Source organism: Protopterus annectens, chromosome 3.part0, assembly GCF_019279795.1.
Source record: "Protopterus annectens isolate FY-2018-M chromosome 3.part0, PAN1.0, whole genome shotgun sequence".
In the NCBI taxonomy this organism is placed as follows: domain Eukaryota; kingdom Metazoa; phylum Chordata; order Ceratodontiformes; family Protopteridae; genus Protopterus; species Protopterus annectens.
Window position 1 is genome coordinate 431478457 of NC_056731.1, and position 25709 is coordinate 431504165.

Consider the following 25709-nt stretch of genomic DNA (forward strand, 5'->3'; position numbering starts at 1 on the left):
TAATCTCCTAGTAGATAATAGGATTCTATATTTTACATTTAAATCATAGAAATGCAGACCATGGAGATGCCACATTACTTCGGATATCTCTATTAAGAATCTGTTTAAACAATTTCATTACACAGTGAGACAATATTTTTGTATTCTTATGTCCTGTGAGGTTTCATCATTATTTTCAGTGTTTAATTATTTCAATGTTAAGTCTTAAATTGCAGTTGGGATCATATTATGCTCAAAACTTTGCATTTGGTAATTTAAATTCCTGGAAATAAAAGTTCAGAATGCATACAGAAGAGATAGGTCAGAGGATGGTAGCATTTTGGCTTTGTGGCTTTCTGTACAGGAAATAGCTCACTGCATTTAAAACCAGTATTTTAGAATCACTTCTACATCTTTCTATATGAAAGCCACATCATTTAATTGCACTCACTGAGTTTCAAGTCCATTTCTTGCAGTAGGAGTTCTGAGTTCCTAACCTCATATGTGTAGTTCATCCAGGTGTGTACAAAGTGAAATCGTAAACATGTCTTTCCTAAGACCACCCTTATCAGGGATAGTAGCTAAAGCATGGATAACATGAGCATACTAAAATAGAATTCTCTTTAATCTAATTTGACCTATTCTTCTGTTAAAGTTGGCATCTTGTAACACTTAATCTGTTGCATAATCAAAGGAACTATTTAATCAAAGGTTGCAACCACCCTTGCATGAATACCTACCTCATCCTCCTGTTGCTGCATTATTTTATATTATTGTACCTCATCCTCCTGTCGCTGCATTATTTTATATTACTGCATCCCTTCCCAGGTCTTATTCCTGTCCTGGTATCATGTGTGATGCCCCTGCACTTGCCCAGTAATCAAGGAGCCTCAATTCTCACCACTGGCAACAGTGAGGGGCATACACATTGGGAGGATGACAAGTACACACACAGTAAAGCACAATTTCCCATAAGAGCACACAGAGACCACAGTCAGTCTGGGGCTGGTTTCTCTCTCTTTCTCCAGATCCCCAGTAAGACTCCCCACTGGAACAGCTATAGGGTTAAGATCTCAGCTGAGTCATCAAGCCAAGACCTCCAGCACCCTCTCTGTCCAACCAGTGCTTCGTGTTCCTGGCCAAGTAGCTGATACACACAAACACACACACACTTTGAGAATTGATTTATATACAAATACACAGACACTCCTGGGGAAGGCTGACACAGGTTTATTAGCTATGCCCCCTTCTACCCAGACTATAAGGTAGTTATCAATGCCACCACCACCACCTGTTATCAGCTACTAGAAGGCCCTTACAAAGGGTGTCCAATCCTACTGTGTAATGTTACTATTATCCAAATGGCAGTGTTGACCAAGACTTGCAAGGCTATTTAGTAGTGGCCTGTACAGTGTCACCAAATACATGCATGCATAAATACTCTAAGACCTTAAATATGTCTCACAAATATCAGCCACTAAGATAGGTTTAAATATGTTTAAAAAAAGTGTTTTGGCTTTTCCCGGTTAGGGGTCGCCACAGCAGAACTGCGGTCCGCTAATAATTGACAATGGATTTTTATGGTGCCAAGTTGCCAGCCCGATGCCCAACCTTCAAAGAAGGCACACCCATTCATGCACGCACCTACCTGCATGTCTTTAGATGTCATGCAGGACATGCAGACTCCATACAGAAGACGCTCCAGCCGAGAACCTCTTGCTGTGAGGTGACAACGCTAATCGCTTGACCACCGCGGCCCTTGTTTAAATATGTTTAATAATAAATAATAAAAATACAAGACAACACCCAAACAACACAGTAACTACAGAGTTCAAAATCACAGGAAATATTTTAAAACAACATTGCAGGACAGTCTCAGATAAATACAGAAAACATCTAAACTAATCTTTACTATATTCCTATGTATATCTAAGACTGATACTATGCCCTAAGTCTTAGTTACAGACAGCATGCAGGAAGAAATGCTGAGTGGATGTATCTAGGTCCAAGACAAGTTACAAAATGCATAGTCTCTCTCTGAGAAAGTTCTTAAATTAATATCAAACATTACTGCTGAGTTAGCTTGGATGACATTACTCTTTGTCACCTGACTTCAGTTCCCAGGCTAAACTAGAAACTAATAGAATTTTAACATTCCTGTTTGAGAAATACACGCTTTTTAGATGTGTTCAGAACTGTGTAGCTACTAGGAAGTCATAAAGCAATCAAACACTTTGCATTTTAAACCTAGTAATTACTTTTCTTTTCAGACAATAGAAAAACTTTTAGCTCTAGACATTGTGTCTGCTTGCTGCATTGAAACTAACTTTTATAGCACATCGTAAAGTACTTAATTTCAACTTATTCTCTTGAAGTTTTGTAAGTTAATCTTCTATGTTCCAGCAGGTTATGCTGTGGTTACATTCTTGAAGCTCAGTATATAACATACAGTTCTGAATAAATAATATCAATATTCACAAATGGCATAGAATTATTTACAAAATTCCAGATAGCTGGGCTGGCAGTATCACATCATGTATTACAGTTTTCTGTTACAGAATACTGTACAAAAAAAAAAATTAAGAACATGGCTGACAAAAGACAGTGGTTTCAGCTGATGGCATAGTACAGATGGTATTTACTCTAGAAAATTTTGAAATGCTTTCATTAATTTTTATTTCAATACCTGAATACTGCTCTTTTTTGCAAACGCTACTTGATCTGCCAATCATTAGTGGACCAGATTTCCGCTGTGGCGACCCCTAACCAGGAAAAGCCGAAAGAAGAACAATAACACTATCTCAACATGAACTTAATGGATAAATAATGTAATCATTCATGGTTTGCTCTTCCTTCACATATTAAAAGTACATGTTGTAAAAAAAACTTACAGCTCTGTCACTATACTCTGTATCCTACAAAGTGCTAAGAAGTGTCCTGTGTCTGGCATACATGGCATCCTTCTACCCATTATTGATGGATTTACTGCACATCAGCAAGTCAAATGGCATCAGAAATACTCAGTCCAGGGATCTAAACCTCTTCTGCAACATCAACAGAATGGTTTGAATGGACAGATATATTTCTCAGAGGATTATACTGCTGTGGAACAGACTCCCTATTCACATAAAACAAAGTTCATCCCTGTCCATTTTCAACCGAACATAGATGTATGGATGGAAAACATAAAATGTACCCCAGGGCTGCCCCCTGTTCTACTAATGGACATATGCAGCTCCCAAATGCTTTATTGCATGCATGGGTCTCCTCAAATTATCTGTCGTATGATCCCAGTTATTCTCATTAGGTGTGATATATCGACCATGGTATGGCTAAGGTCAATCTATAACCAAATGGGATAGGTTATTTTGAGCACAAAAAATGAAATTGGCTAGGTTTAAAATGACCCACAAGGACTTAACTATAAACCTGTACAGCATTAGAACTGTTAGGAAAAAGAATTTAGACATCTGAAAATCATTTTGAAAAAGTTATATTTTGGCTTACCTTATCATTTTATAGTAATTGTGAAATACAGGTTACAGAAATGTTTCTGAGTTCTTTCTTCTTTTGAGTTAAGCATAAATATTCTGAAAACAGATGTATTGATATTCCAGCCCCAACTCATCTGTGTTGCTATATTTCTTTTATGAAGTAAAATAACAGAAGAGAATAAAGGGAACATTTCTGGACCAGCAAAGGTACATAAAATCAGGGCTGATTTCTAGGTGTTGTCGAAGAGCATGAGAAAGAAATGATACACGGTATGCAAGTGGCAAACTGTACAATTCAGTCTTTGGTCTTCATGTTTGCAGCTCAGATCTTATAGTATTTCAGGTAGTCATAAATACAGTGTAGAACATAAAATAATAAACATCTCACGAAGCAATGCTGCTCAATAAATGTTTCCCATGCTTTGTTTCTGTATGTAGGCAGCATACATGTTAAAAAGTTATGACCAGAGCACAAATTATGACATTTTGTTAAGTTTTTTTTAATCTAGAATTTATTTACACTGTTTTGCAGATATATTTTCATCTGTATAAGTGACAATTTTAATAAACTCTGGTATTTCATCCTTTCTGACTTTACCATGTCTTGATTAATTGAAACTACTGTTTTTTTACACAATAAGAATGTTTTTAAATCAGTTAAAATTGTTTATGAAAATTCCTTTTAAATCTAACTGCATTCTGAAATACAAATATTTTAAGCTAATTAAAATGGATTATTGCTCTTCTGTATGAGTAATAGCAGCTACTGAGTTGAAATATTTGTGTAGAACTAACTTACTTTGCGGTTACATGGCTCCTTCTTCATAATGTGTGTTGGGCTAGCAAGTAGCATATTTAGCTTTTATAGAAATGCCTGTGTTTAAAATGCAGATGTGCACCACAATGATTAGAACCCCACAGGGGTATAATGTTGTATTTGTACCTATGGAGATAATGAGACTGTCAAATAAAGGCAACATAATGCCTTCATGAGCATCAGCAGAAATGTTAAATGCTTCATTATACCATGACCCCCCCCAAACGTGCACGCTGATTGGCCAGCGTGCCCGTTGTAAATCGAGTTATACTAATGGAAAAAGGTCCGGACTTTTCCATTAGTATAACTTCGACACTGTCTCACTATGTTAAATGGGTTTAACATAGCGAGACAGTGTTATAAAAAAAAGCAATGGAGAAAGCAAGATCTCCGTTGCTTTTTTTATGTTTCGCTATGTTAAATGAGTTTAAAATAAACGGACATCTCCGTTGCTTATTTAAAACTGTCTCGCCATGTTAAACTCATTTAACATAGCGAAACACTAAAAAGCAACGGAGACCTTGCTTTCTCCATTGCTTTGCCCACAGTTCTGATGTACCGCGCAGGTCGCGAGTACATCAGAACTGCCGCGATGCCAGACATCTGCGGAAGGGCAGTAAACAGGCATTATACTATGCCATTATTTAAGAAAAGTAATAGTTTCTTTTCTTAAATAATGTCTAATAATAACCCACTTCTGGGTGTGGGTAATCCCAAACCACACAACCGGTAATTTAATTACCAGTTATTGCTATATTATTTCCATATTGTAATGACATTACAGCAACTAAGGAATGTTATATGGTCTTACTTGCCCATTCTTAAGGCTTGGCCAAGTAAAAGCATGCCAAGAGAGACAGTGCAGGGGAGAATAGATGTAGCATAGTTATTACTAGTTTGTAGTGTGTGACTTATATGAATTAAAGCAACCATGTCCATTACCCACACCCCAGGATTTCATGTTGTTATGCACAACGATTAGGGATAGGTATGCTTAACAACAGAATACTAACATTTGATTGGGGAAATACTGTAATGTCGAACAGACACTGCCCAACAGAAAAAGTTCAAAATAAAGTGGAATTTTCAGTCTAGTCAGGGATGGATTTGTAGAAGCAGCAGTACTCAGTGTTAGTATCATTCAGATGTGCGAGGGGCTGAGACTGTTAAACAGATGAGTAGTCAGATGGGTGTACATTGTGAGATAAAGTACCTGCCAACGTAAAAACCCTGACAAAGGGAAATCCCTAACACTAGAAAGTTACCCTCCCATCCACAAAAAATATCATCATCTCCTATAGATTTGCTGTAAAGTCTCACCAGAGTGACCAGCCCCTCAAAGAATCAGTCTGCTTTAGGTAGACCCCTCTAGACACATATGCAACCAGTCCCTTACAGAGGACATGAACAGTATGCTGTAAAGCTACCCACTCTTGCCAAGACAGTGCAGTATAAAAATAAAATCATACCGTGGGTCAGAAACTGACAGCTCTTTCTATTTCTGTAGGGTGCCAGCAGTGAAGTTTCCATATATCTGTGTATGTTCTTGTAATCAATGCACATTATTAAAGAAAAGGTTTACTCTAAACCTAGAAAAAAATATATATACATTACACATCTCATTACCAAGGGTTTTGCATCCAGGAAGAATGAGGTCATCATCTCTCTTTACTCTTTCCTTATTAGACCAATCATTGAGTATAATGCCCCATTTGGTATGTACCTCACTAAACACCTGCAACAGCTGGAAAGGGCACAAATGTACCTCGTGAAGAGGATCCTAGGCCTTAAACACATGCCCTACATGGACAGACTCAAATAACTCCAGTTTTTCTCTGTCTCACATCGTCTATCAAGAGGCAATCTCTGCTTGACTTACAAAGCCATGTCTGACCCAGCCCTGTTAGAAATGTTACACTTAAAGAAATCCCAATCCCTCTGCACCACATGCTCCAGGGACCTCAAACTCATTACCACACTCAACAGAATATGCTGGAGGGACAGGGTCATAACCCAGAGACTGCCCGTGCTCTGGAATAGACTTCCCATACATGTCAAGCAGAGTACCTCACTGCCCCTTTTCAAGAGAAATCTTGATGAGTGGATGGGAAATAGAAAGTTCACCCCGGGATCACTCCAGTGGCTCTACTTGATAGAGGCACCGGGAACTAACGAAACACACACACACACACACACACACACACACACACACACACACACACATATACACTTATGTATTCATATCCTGAGAGTCTAAATACTTTTGTTAAATTAGGATAAGTCTTAAATAATTCTTGTTTTATTTCAATGTCTTATACTACTCCAAAATGGGCAACATGGGAACTGCCAAGATTTTATTTTTCAATCTGTTTATCTTTCTCCACATCCATATAAAACAGAGTTCATCCCTGCCCTATTCAAACAAAACCTTGATTATTGGATGGGAAATCATACATTTACCCCCAGTCTGGCCCCCATGTCCCTTATTGACAGAAACCAACAATAAGAAAAGTATTATCCTAACAATCTACTACAAATCCTTAGCTCCCTACTAATATGTCTCCCCCCATATAGATACCCATGATACTCAGTACCCAAATGGTTTAGGGTATGCAGTTAAGTGTAAGTGTCCTAGTGATTCTTAGACTAGTAACAACCTAAGAACTTATGACAAGAACATTTTCGTGGCTGAAGTATATATTTGCACAGTCTATATTTATATAATTTTAGTTTTTAATGATTCACTGTACCTGTCTTTTCTTTTGTGGTACTTGTTTTTCGGTTTTAATCCATTTTTTCACTATTGCTTTGTTTTAAAAGCACTATAATAAAAATAAAATTGAAATGCAAACCTATTGTTTACATGTACCAATGTGATAAAAAGGTCTTTGTTTAACTTCACCATCACATATAGGAAGCAGCAGCTTTGAAAAAATACCAAAACAATCTAAAATTAACTTAAACACCTTAAGCAAAATAACTGCTATAATTCATCTTTTATTCAGAAGGGAAAAGTGTTAATCTTAGATAAATTACCGTTAGTCTTTTGGTAATCTGTGAGCCTACTGATCTCTTCATAATTTTTATTAAGTATTTTCATATAATAGTAATGAATACTTTGGAACGGGCCTTATTTTTTACCTTAGACTGACAGCACCATTTATCCTTTAAGCAAACTTGTCAGAAAATTGGAAGAAGCAGGTACAGGCTTTTATCTTTATGACAGCTCTTCATATCTGCTGCATACAGTAAAGGTATTTAAGCTGCTACCATTCTGCATCTGGCAGTGGGTAAGTAGTGATGCCAGTAAAAGATTTCTCCCTACTGGGTCACTTGGTATGGTTGTCTAATTTCATTGCTGATGTACAGTAAGTTACTACTATACCAAGTGCCACAAGCAAAAATTCACAAGTGCCCCAAAACAGGGCTCAGTTACAAATCATATAAAATGTCATGGTGATCTCAGAAGTTTTAGGTACAATTTACAATGCACCCCTTCGGAGTGCCATAAGCAGAAATTCATGTGTCCTAAAACAAGGTTTAGTTAACAGCCATATTAAATACCATAGCAGTATCAGAAGATGTTCTTCGTGTTTCATTGTTGCAGTTATCACATTTGGGTTATCCTGCCAAGGGTAGCCCTCAGTCGGCCCAAATACCAGAGGCATAGTATTTGTGCATCAGTTGCTGTCACTCCAGGACTGACGTCAGGTCGTCAGTGGTATAAAATCAGGCAGCCGATGCCATTACATCAATCTTTCTTGCTGAGGAGCCAGAAGCAGTTCGCACGAGTGCTGGTTGGCCGCTACCTGAGTTTTCATTTCTGAACTGAAGTCGAAGTCTTCTAAAGCTAAGTACCCCATTGGGGATCCTTTATTCTTGCTCTAACTGATGTCAGAAAAAGTTAACAATTGTCTCGCATGTGGAAAGCAAATACCACACCGAGACTTCCATTCTTACTGCGTCACCTGTTTAGGCCCAGACCATGACGTCCCTCGCTATCGCTTTTGTGCTTTGTTCAATGCCAGAACTATACGTCGTCGGGCCCTTATTGTAGCTAGATATTTTCGCTCTCGGTCCTCAAATTCAGATATGGCTTCGGTAAGCTATCCGACTACCGATTTTCCAAAAAAAAATGTAAGGATAAAGACAGAGACAGACCGCGCAGGTCCAAAACCACCACCAATGCTTCCGATAAGCTAGTCATCAGTTCTCCGGTCCTTAGTGAGGAGCTTTTGCAGGCCCTGATGCCCACTTCTGTGGATTCGCAGGCCGCTACCGAGACCATTTTGGAGCCCGGTTTGCTGCGATACTCTTCTTCGACTAAGGATCCTGCAGATGTCTCTACCTTGGATGGGTCCGGAGCCACTGAGCAGGCACCGGCTTCTAAGGAAGTACTTTGCACTACCGATACTCGACACAAACCAACAACTACTTTCTCGTCTTCAGTTCTTTCTAAAACTACAGAGTTTTTAAGGCCCAGGGTGCGAACTACACCCAAAAAAATGACGACCCAAGCTCAGACACCTGCTTCCTTGCCTCAATCTCAAATGCTTAAAATGGCAGAAGACCTTATTATATTTATTAGGGGAAGCCAGGCTACCCCTTCCAAAAGAAAAAGAGACTTGTCCCCAGAAGTTTTATCTGAACAGGAGTCTGATGACTCGTGATGCTTCTGAATATGAAGACATGCAACCCCTCTCTGCTTATGAGGATTCAGATGCAGAGGAATCCATTCCTTCATACCTTAAGGGAGCATTTCCATTGGGAATGTCAGGACTATCCTCAGTAAAACAAGACACTCAGGGAATTCTTAGCTTTACCACAGCACAGACCTTTGGCCATTCCTCCTGTCCTGGAAGTTGTTGATGATGTTTTTATGGAATCTATTTTGGCTCCTGACACCCTCCCTCCTGCTCCCAGGAAACCTGACAGGTACTACAGAGTCCCTGACTCTCACAAATTCCTTTTCAAAAATCCTACTGCTGACTCAGAGGTCATCTCCCAAGGACCTAAAGGAATTAAAGCAACCTCAGCTAGGACTCCCACCCCCTCAGACAGGGATTCCTGAGCTTTAGACATATGGGGTAAAAAAAGTATATACCTCTGCTACTTTTGCTATTAGACCACTAAATTGTCAGTTCCACATGCTGAAATATTAGCAGCATACCATGGAACTTCTAAAACAGAAAATATCTACCTTTCCTGCTTGTGCAGAAAATAAAGAATTACAAGAGCTTATGCAATCTGCAATCCAAGTTACTAAGCACACCTTGCAATGTGACTTTGATGCCCTAGAAGCATATTGCAGGGCAGCAGTCACTGGTTCTATCCTTAGAAGGCATGCTTGGCTTAAGGAACAGACCTTGCCAGACCATGTCAAATCAAAATTATTGGACGCACCATTGAACAAAGACATTTTGTTTGGCACCAAGGCAGAAGAAGTCTTAAAAAAGATGGAAGAAAAAGCTAAATCTATGCAGACAGTTAAAGACTTTTTACAGGTCCATGAGGTTCAGTAGGCATTACCCTTCCAAGAACTGGTCCTTTCTGGCCCCCTCCAGGCCAGCTCAGCCCAGACCTAGGAGAAGCAGACCTCCCAGACAGCAGCCCTGGGGAATGCAGAGCTCTAGGCAATGGAGTTCCTCCTCTTCAAAAACAGGGAGTGCTAAGCCACCCCCTTATGGTAAGAACTCACAATGACTTTACACTTCCACCCCTTACCTCTGCCCACCTGCTTGTGCCCCTAGGAGGAAAACTCTCCTTCCATGCAAACAACTGGGCCTCTTATCACCAACGACTGCTGGGTCCTCAACATAGTGTCCCAGGGATACAAATTTTATTTCCACACTCTGCCAACACCAAGAGGGTTCCCAAATCTTCCCCAAACCAGTGGGCAGATGCCAGAAAGCAAGCCCTTTTCCTCCTGTCTATGAGGGCACTAGAGCATGTTCCTGCAGAACAGATAGGCCAATGTTTCTACTCCAGACTCTTCCTGGTACCCAGGAAAGAGGGCACATGGCACCCCATCCTCGAGCTATCCATTTTAAATACCTTTCTGGTGATACCAAAATTCAAAATGCTCACCCTCCAGCAGCTTCTTCCTATGCTTTCCAAGGATGCTTGGTTAGCCACCCTAGACCTGAAAGAGGCCTACCTACATATCCCAAACAGGGAATCTTGCAGGAAATATCTACATTTCAGGGCAGGATCTATGCACTTTCAGTTCTCTGTGCTTCCCTTTGGCTTATCCACTGCTCCCAGTTTTCACAAAATGCCTAGCTCCTGCCATTGCTTTTTGCAGACAAAGAAATATTCAAATTTACCCCTACTTAGATGACTGCCTGATTCAGGCAGACAGTCAGGAAAAGCTGTTACAACACCTGACCATTGTAAAGGACCTACTGACCTTCCTGGGGTACACTATCAATGAAAAGAAATCAAAACAAGTACCCACACAAAAAAATTGTATTCTTGGGAGCAAGCCTGGACACAGCATCTCAGATGGCATTCCATACTCAAGAAAAACAAGCCTACTTGACAGGCTACTTCTCTCAACTAGCCACCAGAACCCAGTTATCCGCAAGGAAAATCCTGCAAGCTCTAGGGTTCATGGCCTTCCGCATTCTACTCATTCCATATGCCAGACTGCATATGAGGAAACTGCAATGGTACCTAAAAAGCCTTTGGTGTCAACACTCTCAAGACCTGGAAACTGTCATACCAATGATACCTTGTCTAAGGAAAAATTTTCTTTGGTGGGCAGCAGCATGCACCCACAACAAGGGACTTCCCTTCTCATAACCCCATGCTGCCCAGATCCTCACCACAGATGCATCAGACTATGCCTGGGGTGGACACCTGGATGGCAGATGCATTCAGGGCCATTGGAGCCCAAATCAAATACATCTGCACATCAACCAAAAAGAGGTGCTAGCTGTTCAGCATGCCCTGACAGCTTTCAGACCCCTACTCTCCCCGGGGCCTCTGCAGATCAAAACAGACAACACCACAGTGATGTGGTATATCAACAAGCAGGGAGGACTCACTCTTATCCTCTCTGCAGGCTCGCCATGACCATTTGGCACACGGCCTCAGCCATGCAGCTACACCTGTTAGCACAATTCCTGCCAGGCTCCCTAAACTCTCTGGCAGACAACTTAAGCAGAAACCTGCTAGACCCACACGAGTGGCAGCTAGACCACAGAACCTTCACCCTTGTAACCCAGAAATGGGGCACCTCGATGGTGGGTCTCTTTTCATCCCACTCCAATCATCAGCTCAGCAAATTCTGCACCAGGGAAAAGTAGATGCTCTATCCTTCCGGTGGGTAAACCTCTCGGTCTATGCCTTTCCCCCTCTACCACTCATTTCAAGAGTACTTCTCAAGATAAGGGAGGAAAAACCGAGGACAGTCCTGATTACCCCAGACTGGCCATGCCAGTACTGGTTCCCACTGCTGCGCAGCCTGTCACCCCTGCCACCATGGCATGTACCTCGGATCCCAACACTCCTGACCCAGAAGAATGGAGAATTCATGCATCCCCAATTGCAGACCCTCAACCTGGCAGCCTGGCGTATACCCTGACCTCTCGTCAAACTGCCAGCCTAAGCAAACAAGTCCTAGATATTATACATGAGGCCAAACGCCCCAGCACTAGAAAATCCTATGCTGACTAGTGGAAAAGGTTTTGCACCTGGATCCAGGCTAAGGGAGCTGAGACAGCACAGCCCTCCCTACCTCTCATCCTGGATTACTGAGCAGACTTACTACACAGGGGTCTACCCTTCTCTTCTATTAAAATTCATGCCTCTGCCATCTGTACTCATTTCAGCACAGAGCCACGTCTCTTCTCACACCCTCTCATCAAACAGTTCCTAAGAGGGGCTAACAACTTAATGCCACCCAGAAGAGCTTCTACCCCAGCTTGGGACCTTAACTTTGTGTTGGAAAAGCTCACCCTACCCCCTTTTGAACCTACAGCTCCAGTAGAGTTAAAATTCCTCTCTTGGAAAACAGCCTTGGTTCTGGCCATCACTTCAGCTAGAAGAGTTTCAGAGCTACAAGCACTCATGGCTGTAGAGCCCTTCATCATTTTCCATGCTGACAGGGTCTCCCTCAGGACTAACCCCTCATTCATGCCTAAAGTGGTGTCTAGTGTGGCTGTCAACCAATCCATTCATTTGCCCACCTTTTTCCCTAACCCACAAAACAAGGGCAAAAGGATTCTGCGCTCTCTAGATGTGCACAGACAGCTCAGATTCTATGTGGATAGGACTAAATCTTTTAGAAAAACTGACCAATTGCTAGTCAGCTTCGCAGCTGGGGCAGAGGGCAGGGCCATATCCAAACAAACTATCTCCAAATGGATAGCACACTGCATCTATTTCTGTTACAAACAACACAGGACACTGCCCCAAAGGGCGTCAGGACGCATTCCACCAGGGCAACCTCCACCTCTGCAGCTTTTCTCAGAAGGGGTCTCCACCAGGGACATCCTGGAGGCTGCAACTTGGACTTCTGTTCATACCTTCACCAAGCATTACCACCTGCCTGTCTTTTCCAAATCCAGGGCAGGCTTTGCCACCACAGTCTTGCAGGGCATCCTAGCCAGCCCCTAGGCTTCTTGACTGACTCCACCATTTACTTCAGCTTTGAGAATTGACCCAAATGTGATGACTGAAACAGTGAAACATGAAAAACATAGTACAGTTGTGTACACTTACCATAAATGTAGGGACGTTTTGGCATTTACTTTCCACTGGTGGTGTTCTTCCACCATAACCTAGCTCCCTATCTGGGGGCTCCTGACAGTTGGGGCAAGAAAATCTGATGTAATGGCATTGGCTGCCTGATTTTATACCACTGACGACCTGACGTCAGTCCTGGAGCAACAGCAACCGACAAAGAAATAGTAAGCCTCTAGTATTTGGGCCGACTGAGGGCTACCCCTGGCAGGTTAACCCAAATGTGATGACTGCAACAGTGAATACACTCGAACGTTTACATTTATGGTAAGTGTACACAACTGTACTTTTTCAGAAACCAAGAATGGATGTGTACAAACAACTCCGGTACCAACCAATAAGCGAAACAGTTCCAAGAGACTCCACTCTAGTTCTTTAATCCACAAGTTTAATCCACATAACGCCAGGACGTACGATACATACGACAAACACTATTGTAAAAAACAGAACACTTAAACAAACATAGTCCACGAAGGACTAGCAAAACGCTGAGAGCAGTTTAGCGCTTTCAACCATATCACACTGGTCTTCTTCAGAACTGCTGGTGAAAGCATTCAATCCATTTAAATTAACTTTTTGGCGCCAAATAAAATAACGTTTCTTAAAGGCGCTACACCTAAAATCTGTCAAAAGATACGTTGGTTGCAACAATATATTTCATCTATACATTTCAACACCATTAATAATGCATCAAGAACCAATATAGCCAAATATAAACAACTTGCTTAACACACGAAATGATGTGTTAATTAGATTAATTCACTCCATTTAAACAGTAGACAGACTTGATTGAATATATGTGTAAATAGTAGTCGTATCAATGGATATATAATAAAATAAGCATATGAATATAATTGGATGTTAAAATTTTAAAATACTGAAGTTATTAAAATGTTAAAAAATCAGAATATGGTACAAAGCCTATACTTGATGTTTCTGACACATAAATAGTATGCATACAATACTTCCTAAAAATATGTGTATACATTAAATGCTGTAATAAATGAATTACATCTGATAGATATGTTATATATATTCAATATAACCAAACTATAAAATAACATTGTAAATATAAATGTAATGTAGCTAAACGTATATCTTACAAACTTGTGCATAACTATATATGAACAAGTGTTGGTTAAGAAATATATATATGTAAACACATTGAAGTATAAATATATCTACAGACTAACCATAGGTGGACATGTTGCATATGTATACATATGAATATATGAACATATAAGAAATAAATAAAATTAATAAACAAATAGTGTAGGCCAATATTTGTAAACACAATATCTGATACATATAATTAATATAATTTCACAGATGTACTATCAAAGGTATGATGGACAAAGAATCTACCCAAAGAATACACTTATCAACACTAATATCCACATATGGATTCCTGGTTGTCTAATTAACAAATACATAATATGTGATGTGTGTCTATCAACCCTTATACATTCTAAAATAGTAAACTTTTGATAGATATACTGTCATTCAGTCCAGGTGGGCTGGTGGCATCTAAAAATAATTGCCACCAAGCCTCCCTGAACGCAATAAGTGCTTTGACATCACCACCTCTAGGATTACTCGGAATTACCTCCAATATTAAAAATTTAAAAGTGTGTTCTGCACCTAGCTGTTGAATATGTCTATAAAGTGCGTTAGTTGAATCCTTCACCCTAATGCTGTATATATGATACAACTGTACTTTTTATACAAAATGTCTTCTGCCTTATTTGTCAATGTGATACTTTTACTTCTTTTTCACCTAAAGTCACTGTTACCTTAAAAAGTAAAGTATTTGTTGACTTGGGATAGCCAACCTCATGGCATTACCAGTACGGGGAGTTGATTACTCTAACTAATCCTTTCTTACCTAACACTATTGCAATGTGCCAAGGTTCTTCATGCATTTCTTCATAATAGAAAAGGGGTGCTGAATACATTATGTATCTTTACTGTGTATTTATATATATTTACTACAGTTTTTTTTAAATTTTCTATTACTTACATATAACTTTAATATAAAAAGTAAAGTATTTGTTGACTTGGGATAGCCAACCTCATGACATTTCCAGTATGGGGAGCTGATTACCATAACTAATCATTTCTTACCTAACACTATTGCAATGTGCCAACGTTCTCCATGCATTTCTTCATAATAGAAAAGGGGTGCTGAATACATTATGTATCTTTACTGTGTATGTCTATATATTTACTACAGTTTTTTTTTTTAATTTTCTATTACTTACATATAACTTTTAGTTTTGAACATCCCTAGCCATATTCCCTGCCTGTAGATGCCTGTGTCCATGAGTTCACTGTTTGGTTACCACCCTACCCGTATGATATTGAAACTCTGCAAAGCATCAATACATCTATTCACCGAACTCAAACATGAAAGTATTTTAATGATTCCAAGTTTAATTCCATACTCCAGCAATATAACTAGAGCCCATTAAATGTATCCTATTTGATGATGCAGTGCAATGCTTTACCCAAACCTTCAACAGTATTTTATCCACTTTTAGTTTTAATAAACCTATCTGACAAAGAGCAATATGTGCCATCAACGTGGAAGCATTCATAGATAATTCCTCTACATAAAGGGGGGCAAGATTATTCTTAGAGCTCAGAAGAATAGCTATATTACACCTCTCCAAAATACTCGAGAAATGTAGTCACCAGCAACTTCTATGTTACTTAATTAAAAACAATCTTCTCTCGCCTGCTCAACATAGATTTCATCCAGGGCACAACACAGATATTTTAAATGCATTAAATTTTCATCTAAATTAGGATAACATCTCTGAAACATTCTTCTTAGATCTAGCAAAATCATTCATTAAAGCATCTAATTGTGTACTACTAAAAATGCCTTCTCAGCTAGGTTTAATCAATTCCACAGTATCATCCCGAGGAAGATGCAAACATTTAAGTAAACGGATGCATATTCAGCTCCTGTCCCCATGCTGTACAACATATTTATCAATGATATGCACAACATTGTTAAATAGGGAACCTCAACAGAGTATGCAGACAACTCCTCCTTGATGTGCTCTGCAAAATATTTATCCAACTTCACAAAGCTATAAAGTCTCAAGTAATATTAAATGCTAAAGTACCCAGAGTAATGCTTTTTACCTCTAATCCATATGCCTTCCTATTGAACTGTCGTCACTCGTAACTCTGAGTGCCCAGACAAAGGCAGAAACAAAGCTACCAGTGGTCATCATAGATCACAAGGTGATCTTCAATTGGAATATTAGCTGTTTACTAACAAAAAGCAATGAAAAACCTTAGAATTGTATACAAACCTCAACCACAGCTACAAACTGCACAAAGTTTGTTACTTCCAACTTTACTGTATGCAACCTCCATTCTTATAAACATCCAGAAAGCAGTTAGAAAAATGCTTCTTACAAAACTGTCAAAACTGGCAAATTTGCTAACAGCCTCCCTAAGACAACTCACTACTGTGCAGCATTGTCGCCATTACAGAACTGAATCATAATTTAATTGTGCACAGTGTAAAATGGCATGTAGTATTCTACAATCAGGAAGATAATTAGGATATGTATACAATACGGACAGCTAAGAGCTCACTGTTTAAATCAAATATAAATTATGAAATCCAAAAATAAACAGAACTGTTTCATCTGCTTGCTTTATGTAGGAAAATGTTTGAATTCCATTCCTCAGGAAATCAGAACTGAACCAGAACCAAAAACATGACAGTCCTTAAACAGTCTGTACCTGTAACACATGATTGTATGACATGAGTCAGAACAGCACCAAACCTAAACATCCTGCTACAAAACTTAAAGACTTGCTCCAGTTCCATCAGAATTTGTTACTAAGTAAATTATGTTAGATACTTCTGACCAATATGTTGTCCCCTTGTTATCAAGCCCACATCTTTACTCCCTTTTATCCGCACCACTTTCTTATTTTTGTTTACACATTGCTCTTCTGCCATGCTGTTTTCCACTTCTATTCCTTCATCCTCACCTGTCTTTCACTGTACCAGTATGTATATTCTGCCTACTTTGTTTTAAACTGTACATAATTCTGTACTTAATGTTAATATTTTCCCTTATTGTTAATGAATAATTATATTAATGTCTGTATTATTTGTAAAAACAGAGACTGTATTTTGATTGTGAAACACTGATCCTGTGGACCCTGCTGAAAAGGATATCAACTCCGTCATACTGTACCGGACAACAAATAAAGTTAAATAAATAATGCATTTCATCTTACAAAAGAGTAACAGTCTGTCTTAAATACGATAAAGATGAATTACCAGCAGCACTGACAGCCAAAAAAAACTTGTGTATTTGACATTTGTTCTTCACTATAAATCAGAATTCAAAAGAGTCTGTCGAAGTGTATGTGACTGATCTGAAGCACAGAGATAAAGTTTATGAATCTGGTGTTTTACTAGATTTATCGGCAAGTGACAGAATCATAAGTGACATAAGAGAAGACAGTGGGAGAAGTAAACATTTGTTTTGTTTTGTTGTCTTAAATTCCCCTAGTGATATTAACATCCTTCAAGAGGGCCTTACCCAAACTAATGACTGGTGCCAGAAGCATGGCCTCAAACTGAATGCCAAGAAATACATCATTATCCCCTTTGGGGAAAATGGCATTTCCACTAATTATCACACTAATATTATACCCTTTGGGGAAAATGGCATTTCCACTAATTATCACATTAATAAAAAAGTGTGATGCCGCGGTGGTACGGCGGTAGCATTGCTACCTCACAGCAAGAGGTTCTCCCGTTCGATTCTCGGCTGGGCTTGGGTGTGCCTTCTGTGTGGAGTCTGCATGTCTTCCCCATGGTTGGGTAGCGTTCAAAAGACATGCGTGCATAAATGGGCATGCCTTCGTTGAAGGTTGAGCTTTGAGCTGGCACCTTGGCGTTTCGTAAAAATCTACTGCCGATCATTAGCGGACCGGAGTAACGCTGTGACGACCCCTTACTGGGAAAAGCCGAAAGACAAACAACAACATCACATTAATAAGAAAGTACTAAGCATGCAATCAGTCCACCCAGGTTGATAGCAACCTGACTTTTGACCACCATGTTCCCTCCGTTGTACAGAAGACTTTCTACATGGCCCACCTCATAAATAAAGGTATTTCATCCAGGAACAAGGAGGTCATAACATCCCTGTGCTCCTCCCTTATCAGACCCATTATCGAGTACAATGCCCCCTTCAGCATGTACCTTGCCAAGCACATGCAGCAGCTGGAGAGACCACAGAGGTTCCTGACCAGGAAAATTCGGGGTCTCAAACACCTATCCTATACAGATAGGCTAAAAGCCCTGTCCCTCTACACATCTCGTACAGACTGCTCAGAGGTGACCTGTGCCTGGCATACAGGCCTGCCTCAGATCCAGCCTTAATGGAGTTGCTGCATATCCATAAGTCAAACTCCACTCACACAACCTGCACACAAGGCTTTAACCTGGTCTGTGACATTAATAGAACTTGTTGGCAGGATAGATTTGTGTCCCAAAGACTCCGCCATCTGTGGAATAGACTCCCTGTCCATGTAAAGCAGAGTACCTCTCTAGCCCCTTTGTGAGGAACCTGGACAACTGGATGAGAAACAGAAAATGCACCTCTGGGATCCCACCTGTGTCCCTGCTGGACAGGGGAAACAGGTGCTGACTTTGAGGGAACATGGGTGAAATTCTTGGCTAGGCTTATAAGGGCCTCCAGGCCAATAGCCTAGTATCATCCTATGAACCTATGAGGTCAGTAGAAGACATTTCTATCCAGTATGTTTATATTTTAATACATTTTAGAAAACGGCTATCCATTTGGTGGTGTAAACATTGGATGTAGGTGATTTAGTCATATTGACTAATGTTGATGTGACACCCCAACCCCATGTAAACTGGACAAAAGAGGATTGATGACAATAACTTAAAAAAATGGAGGAATGTATAGCAATGAGCATTTACATTTTATATATTTGCAACAGTATTTCTGTCTTCAGAATGCACCTTTTAGAAAGTTTTTGTCTGAAAATGAAGGTTTTAATAAGAAAACACATGTAGCAAAGTGTAACTTCCCCAGGATTTATCCTTTTAAAATGGATACCAATAAAAAGTACCTTGTAACCCAAAGGGAGAAGACCTACAGTACCAGAGCTGGACTTTGGTCAAATCAGTCATTTATCTGATGACTCTCTGTTAGTGTTTTCCAGTTTTTTTCTAGATGCCTCTAAGCACCTATTTCCCTGACTTTTTTTTATTATATCTTTCTTTTTTTTTTCTTACTTTAAGGAACTTGACTGTTCATATATCACCTTTGCTAATGAAGCAGTTTCAGGGATCCAAACATAAGAGAAATAAATGATACTTTTGTTTTTATCATTGTTTGCTATAAGTTCCAGAAGGAAGCTGCATTCCTAAGTCCCAATAATGCCTTTTCCTTATATGTGCTTTCAACTAAGGGGCATCTTTATGCCTTTGCCTTTCATACAACTGTTTTATATGATTCTGCTCTATCATTTTGTATTACCTGAACACTGTACCCACGTACTTCAGCAGTCCCACTGGATGCTATACCAAGTTCTGTTCTTGGCCCTGTTCTAGTTTCCATTTTGGTGACTGACAGTAGCAATGTCAGGTGACCCGCTATACTGACCCAGTGCTAATTTGTTTGGCATCTCCTGTCTCAGCTGTATAGTCAGTGCTTCAGTATAATTCTGTTTTTTTTCCACATATGATTGTCCACTTTGTTTTTATATACATTTAGAAAAAAAATTATGCTGTTTGAAAAAAATGCTAGGATACTTCTGATTTGAAAAATAAAATCCATATCTATCTCATCCATTGAATATGCAAAAATCTTGGGGTTATCTTGGAAAGCTATAGTTCTAATGCCATCTAAACTGTATTTGTGTGTGTGAGCATGTGAGTGCATGTGTGTGTGTACTGGGAAATAGCTTGGACTCATGACAAATGAAAAATACTCCAAGATGAGGGAGGATGGTTTTCTCATCTTAATGCCCTGAAAAGAGAAATAAGTTCTACCCACCCAGTTTTTCAGTTGTGTGCTGGCCCTTGTAGGGTGACTTCCTTATAATAAGTAGGGAGGCAAAAGGCTAATTATCAGTAAAACATGGACAGAGATAAAAGGCAACATCTTGCCAACTGTAGAAAGGATGGTGGCTTTGTTTTCTTATAAATGCATAGTAGCTAACAACAGCAGATTACTTAGAGAGGATCTGTACTACCACGAGCCAACCACTGGTCTGGGAAGTTCTGTCCATCTTCAGATATCTCTGTCATATTCATTGACCTCTCAAATGCCTTTGATATGGCCAGCCATACTAAACTACTAGAGCAAATGTCAGCCTTAGGTCTAACACCAAACACCCTAACCTGGTTAAAGAGTTATCTCACTGATAGATGCCAGTCAGTGAAATGGCAATCAGTGCTCTCACCTTATCTCCCTGTCAACACTGGTGCCCCACAAGGATCAGTCCTTGGTCCCCACCTCTTTAATATCCTTACAGATTCTGTTTACACTTGCACACAACACTTTCATACAGTATGCTGCTGACTTAACACTTATATGTACTTCTAACCACCATACACACCTCAACCAAATTACACAAGGATCCCTCACTGCCACTGAAAATGGTTACAAAACTCCTAAAACTTTTACTTTTCTATTCTAAATCTCTCTCATGAAAAGCACAACTTTAAAAAATACTCCCTCAATAATACCACTATAGAAATGTTAACCAATGCAAAACTGTTAGGCATGACTATAGACAACAACCTTAAATTTGATTGACTCTACAAAATGCCATAAGGAAAAAAAACACACAGAAAACTAGGCTTACAGAACTGGAAACTTCCTCACCTCCACATCCAGATACACCCTTGCAGACCGTTATCTTCTGCCGTCGTGTCTTTACGGAGCCCAATCCTCACTAATCTGCAAATCTCACTCATTCAAAAACTTAAACAGTGTTACAATAAAATAGCCAGATATGCATCAAAGTCTCACTGCAGTACCCACCACTGCACTGCATTAAAAACGCTTAACTGGCTAGAACTACACAACTACCTAAAATATATTCAGCTAATCACTAACTGTAAAATCATTCATTACTCAGCCAACTGCCAGGCCTTAAATTCTATACTACAAAAACACTCCTCTCAATGGCACCTGCGATCAAGTAACGAAGTTCAACTCACTGTTCATAAACCAACTAAATCAGCAGGGTATTCTCTGTATTCTGACTCCATAGCTAAAATATGGAACACTATGTCTACATCTATAAGGACAGATACATCACTCAAATCCTACACACACTCTCTCTTATAAGCTTATCTAAAAATACAGTTCTACAGCAGATTATTCAAATAGCTCGTTAATTTATAACTGTAACAGCATTACCCTCCATCTTACTATTATATTTTATACGATGCCTCTTTTACCTGTACCTAACACTACTATTATCACTGTACAGTCCCCTAACTTTTAATTTTCCATTTTGCTTCTTCTCTATCCATACCCCACACTTTACTAATAAACACGTAAGTTTCTATGTCCTACTTTTCCTCTCCTGTAATTCCTCTCCTCTCTCAACGTGTACTGTAAGATATGCATACTAAGTACATTATAATAAACTAAAAATGTTTAACTATCAAGCAGAATCATACTGATCTGAATAATATAATTGTAAAGACCACTTGTCTCATGTATATAGTCTCCTTAGTAATATCTAATGTCTGTAATTAATGTACGTTTCAGCTACTATATGTAAAAATTATGTGTGATCCGTTACTGTATATTCTTTCTTGTATGTGAAAACTTTTATTGTTGCTCTGTAATATGCTAATGTAATATGTTAATTGTCTTTGGAGCTTCTCTTCCCGGGCCTCCGCTGAAAATGGGCACCCACCCAGTTGGACTTCCCGGTAAACAAATGTCAAATAAATAAATAACTAAATGATAAATAGGATGCAAGGAGCTGGTAACGTTGCTGGCCAGTCAAACTTCAGATTTTATATTTTACCAAGAAAAATAGTAATGTGAGCCTGAGACTTCAAGCTTTAGAATAGGCCTTTAGTTGTTTCTGTTTCTGTTTATGGCTTGCATTTTATATATTACTTCCGCTAATCTATAAATACTTCAAAAATACACATTTTTTCTTACTTTAGACTATGGAACCATAAAGAAGATCCTTTCTCCATTGAACCAGACATCAAGTGGCTGTTTACTTGAAGAAATTGAACTGTTCCCAACAAGACGGCAGGAGCCAATCAGGAGCTTGCAGATTCTGCACAGCCAGAGTGTACTGTTTGTGGGCCTAAGAGAACAAGTGATCCGAATCCCTCTAAAGCGATGCATGTTTTATAAAAGTTACAGGTGAGCACAGTCTTACAGTCTACTCATGTGGACACAGACTCATGTGGACACAGACTGACCTGTGGTCTACTTTATGTTATTTGTGGACCTGACTGGTCAGCTTGACATTTGCTTTCTTTATTGCATCCCTTCCTGATCTTGGTATACTCAAACCAAATTAAAAAAGTAGCTCTTATATCAGCAAGAGAGATTTAAGTTTAAATATCGTTTCATAGTAATATTGTTTGAGTGGATATTGCTTTCAGTTGCAGACTTAATAAAAAAACAAGGAAAGGAGGGGAAAGTCTAGGCAGTTACTAACAATGCACTACAATTGTTGAAAGTATCTGAATTGGAGAATCCAGAAGCAGAAAGTTCAGCCTGCATGTCAAAGTGAGTCAGGGATGTAGACTGTAGAGGACTGGCACAGCATTTCCTGTAGGAAGAATCAAAACCTTTCTATTTTAGTTTCAGCTTACATTCTGAAAAAAAAGTGAATTCCACATACATTTGTTTACTTCTGGATAGGCCTGGCTGGGGTAGTGCAGGGCAATTGACAGAATCTGGGTTAACATGTTGTACAGAAATTAGCAGAATCTGGGTTAACATGTTGTACAGAAATCTCTACACCTCAGTCCATAACCACCAACCTCTACAGATTGATACAGGAATAGACACTTACCAAAGGGAATAGACACTTTCCACAGGGAAAGTAGGTGGAAACAGTGACAAGGATAAATCACTTGGAAGGTCTAGCAGTGACACTGTTTTCTCAGTCCATTCTTCCCACACCCTGAGTCCATTTTCTGATAGAGTTTTGTAATTACAGTTCATGTTGTAGGCAGAAGATATTAATGACATGTCACAATTTAGGCCCCATTCCTTCAGTAGCATGGAAAATCTGCGCTGCAGAGATACTAAAAGAGGCTGCCCCTTTAATTTTTTTCTTTCTTTTTTTCTGATCGAGGACTTCTTTGGGTATCTATGTTAATATATATCTGCTGTCTTGCAGAACTTGAATGTAGTGCTTCACCTCCACACACACACACACACACACACACACACACACACACACACACACACACACACACACACACACACACACTCACTCACACTTGAAAACAAATAGTTGCTACAATTCAGGATAATTTTAGTTTTGCTTTCCTAGTACAGTGGTGTATGTAACAATACAGCCTGCTCATGCCACCAGTGAATGATTATTGCCAAGAGTGGGTTTCTACACAGTCCATCAGTAAACCTGGGAGTAGGAAGGCTACCGTACATCACAGAGAGATGGAGGCCATAACTTATTGCAGCAGGCCTCATTCCTTATCCTTTTTCCCAAGTGTCTTGTGCATTCCTGTTATGCATCCCTATCACATTTTCCCTTTCTTGTCTATCCTCAAGTCTAGACTTAGCTCCTGAATGCTCCCTTGTACCTCTTTTCCTTACATTCTCCTTTGTTGTGAACGGGTGTTCTTATCTTTTTTTGACATTTTTTGCTCTGTATGGGTATTAAATCTCTGCAGAAAGGCATACATTTCCCTTTACTATATTCAAACTTAACGCTTGAAAGATGTTAACGTGATCCCAAGGTACAGAAAGCATCTCTATCTAAACAGGTGCACTAGCCAGAAATAAGAATCAAACCATTATTATAAAAAGGATATATTGTTGGAGGTTCCAAGGAAAATGAGTCATAACAAGGTATCTTGGAATTTCTCGTGTTAACTGTGCTGCTGATTCTATGCCTAGTGTATTGCTGGATTACTCTTTTCTTTATAAGACTTGAATGCCAGCAATGACTGACTTACTGGTTTGTTTACAGAGAATTACTTGATGTCATCTCTTTTGAAGTACTGAAGCCCTGCTCTCCTGTACTGTTCGAATTCTGTTTGTTTCTTATTCATTTTAGTCACATTATGATTTCACCATCACTCCAAAACAACAGTTTATTCAAATAGATTAAGCACTTTCATGTTTCCAACTCACAGACTTCTTCAAATTCACACCAGACAACTGATTAAAGACGTTTTAAATATCTCTCCTCCAAGGTCATATGACACATTCTACCAATAAACAATACTCAGCAATCTAACAATAAAAAAAAAACATTAACTATGCATGCTAATAAAATATGTATCCTAAAAACTAAGTATTTTAAAACAATTATTTAATTTAGACTTTGTAAGATAAAAAGGCAGCCACAGTGGTGCAGTGGTTAGCATTGCCGCCTCACAGCAAGAAGCACTCTGGTTCGATCCTTGACTGGGGTGCCTTCTGTGCGGAGTCTGCATGTCCTCCCTGTGGTCGCGTGGGTTTCCTCCGGGTGCTCCTGTTTCATCCCAAAGACATGCTGTAGGTGGATTGGACACTCTAAATTGGCCCTAGGTGTGAGTGTGTGCATGTGTGTACCTTCTGTGGAAGGTTGGGTGCCGGGATGGCAACTCGACACTGTAAAACTCCACTGCCAGTCATGAGCGGACAGGTGATCCGCTGTGGCAACCCCTAACCGGGAAAAGCCAAAAGAAGAAAAAGACTTTGTAAGATAAAAGTTTTAAAATACTAATAATTGAAATGTGCTCATTAAGACCTGGTGGCATATATGCATTCAACCTAAGCTGCCACAAGGTTTCTTTCTGCTCTATCAAATCAGCTCATGACCCACGTTCAGGATTTTCATATACTGAATCAATTCCAAAAAATGCAAATTCATGCTCAGGGTATTTATTCACATGTTTATACAAGGAATTGTTAACCTGCTTGTTTTCATATCCTGCAAATGTTCATAAATATGTTCTTTAAATCTGCGCTGAGTCATACCAATGTAAAAACTATCACAGTTTTTACACTTAGCTGAATAAATAAGACCAATGGAATTAAATGTACAATGAAACGAGGAATACACAAACTGCTTATTAACCTTAACCTTTCCCGCTTGCAAAATATGTTTATACTGGGCACAAAAAACACATTTAAAAGTGCCATTTCTCTTCTTGGTCCAAACACAGAGCTGATTTCCAATCTCCCACAAGTTCTTTAGGGATCTACCTCCTTTGTACACTATTCTTGGCTTTTCCACCACAAAATCAATTTATCCATCAAAACATTGAAGTATTTTCCAATTATTTTCAAGGGTCTTATAAATAAATTCATGCTCCTGTGTATAGGTGATAATAAATGAACATGTAGCGTTCCTTAACTAGGGCCCTCATGTTCACCATTGGGTAAACCTGCTTTGTCTTGAGAAATGGCACCAACTCACCTGTT

The 25709-nt window shown here is 39.3% G+C and overlaps 1 protein-coding gene across 2 annotated transcripts in view; it reads left to right on the plus strand.

Moving 5' to 3' along the window:
- The window catches only part of SEMA5A (semaphorin 5A), a 2688572-nt gene that overhangs the window by 1824442 nt on the left and 838421 nt on the right, over positions 1 to 25709 (plus strand). For both annotated transcript variants that reach the window (XM_044064865.1, XM_044064863.1), the window contains one exon: positions 22253 to 22460. In XM_044064865.1, the coding sequence (XP_043920800.1) occupies positions 22253 to 22460 (208 nt within the window). The remainder of the gene's footprint in view (positions 1 to 22252; positions 22461 to 25709) is intronic.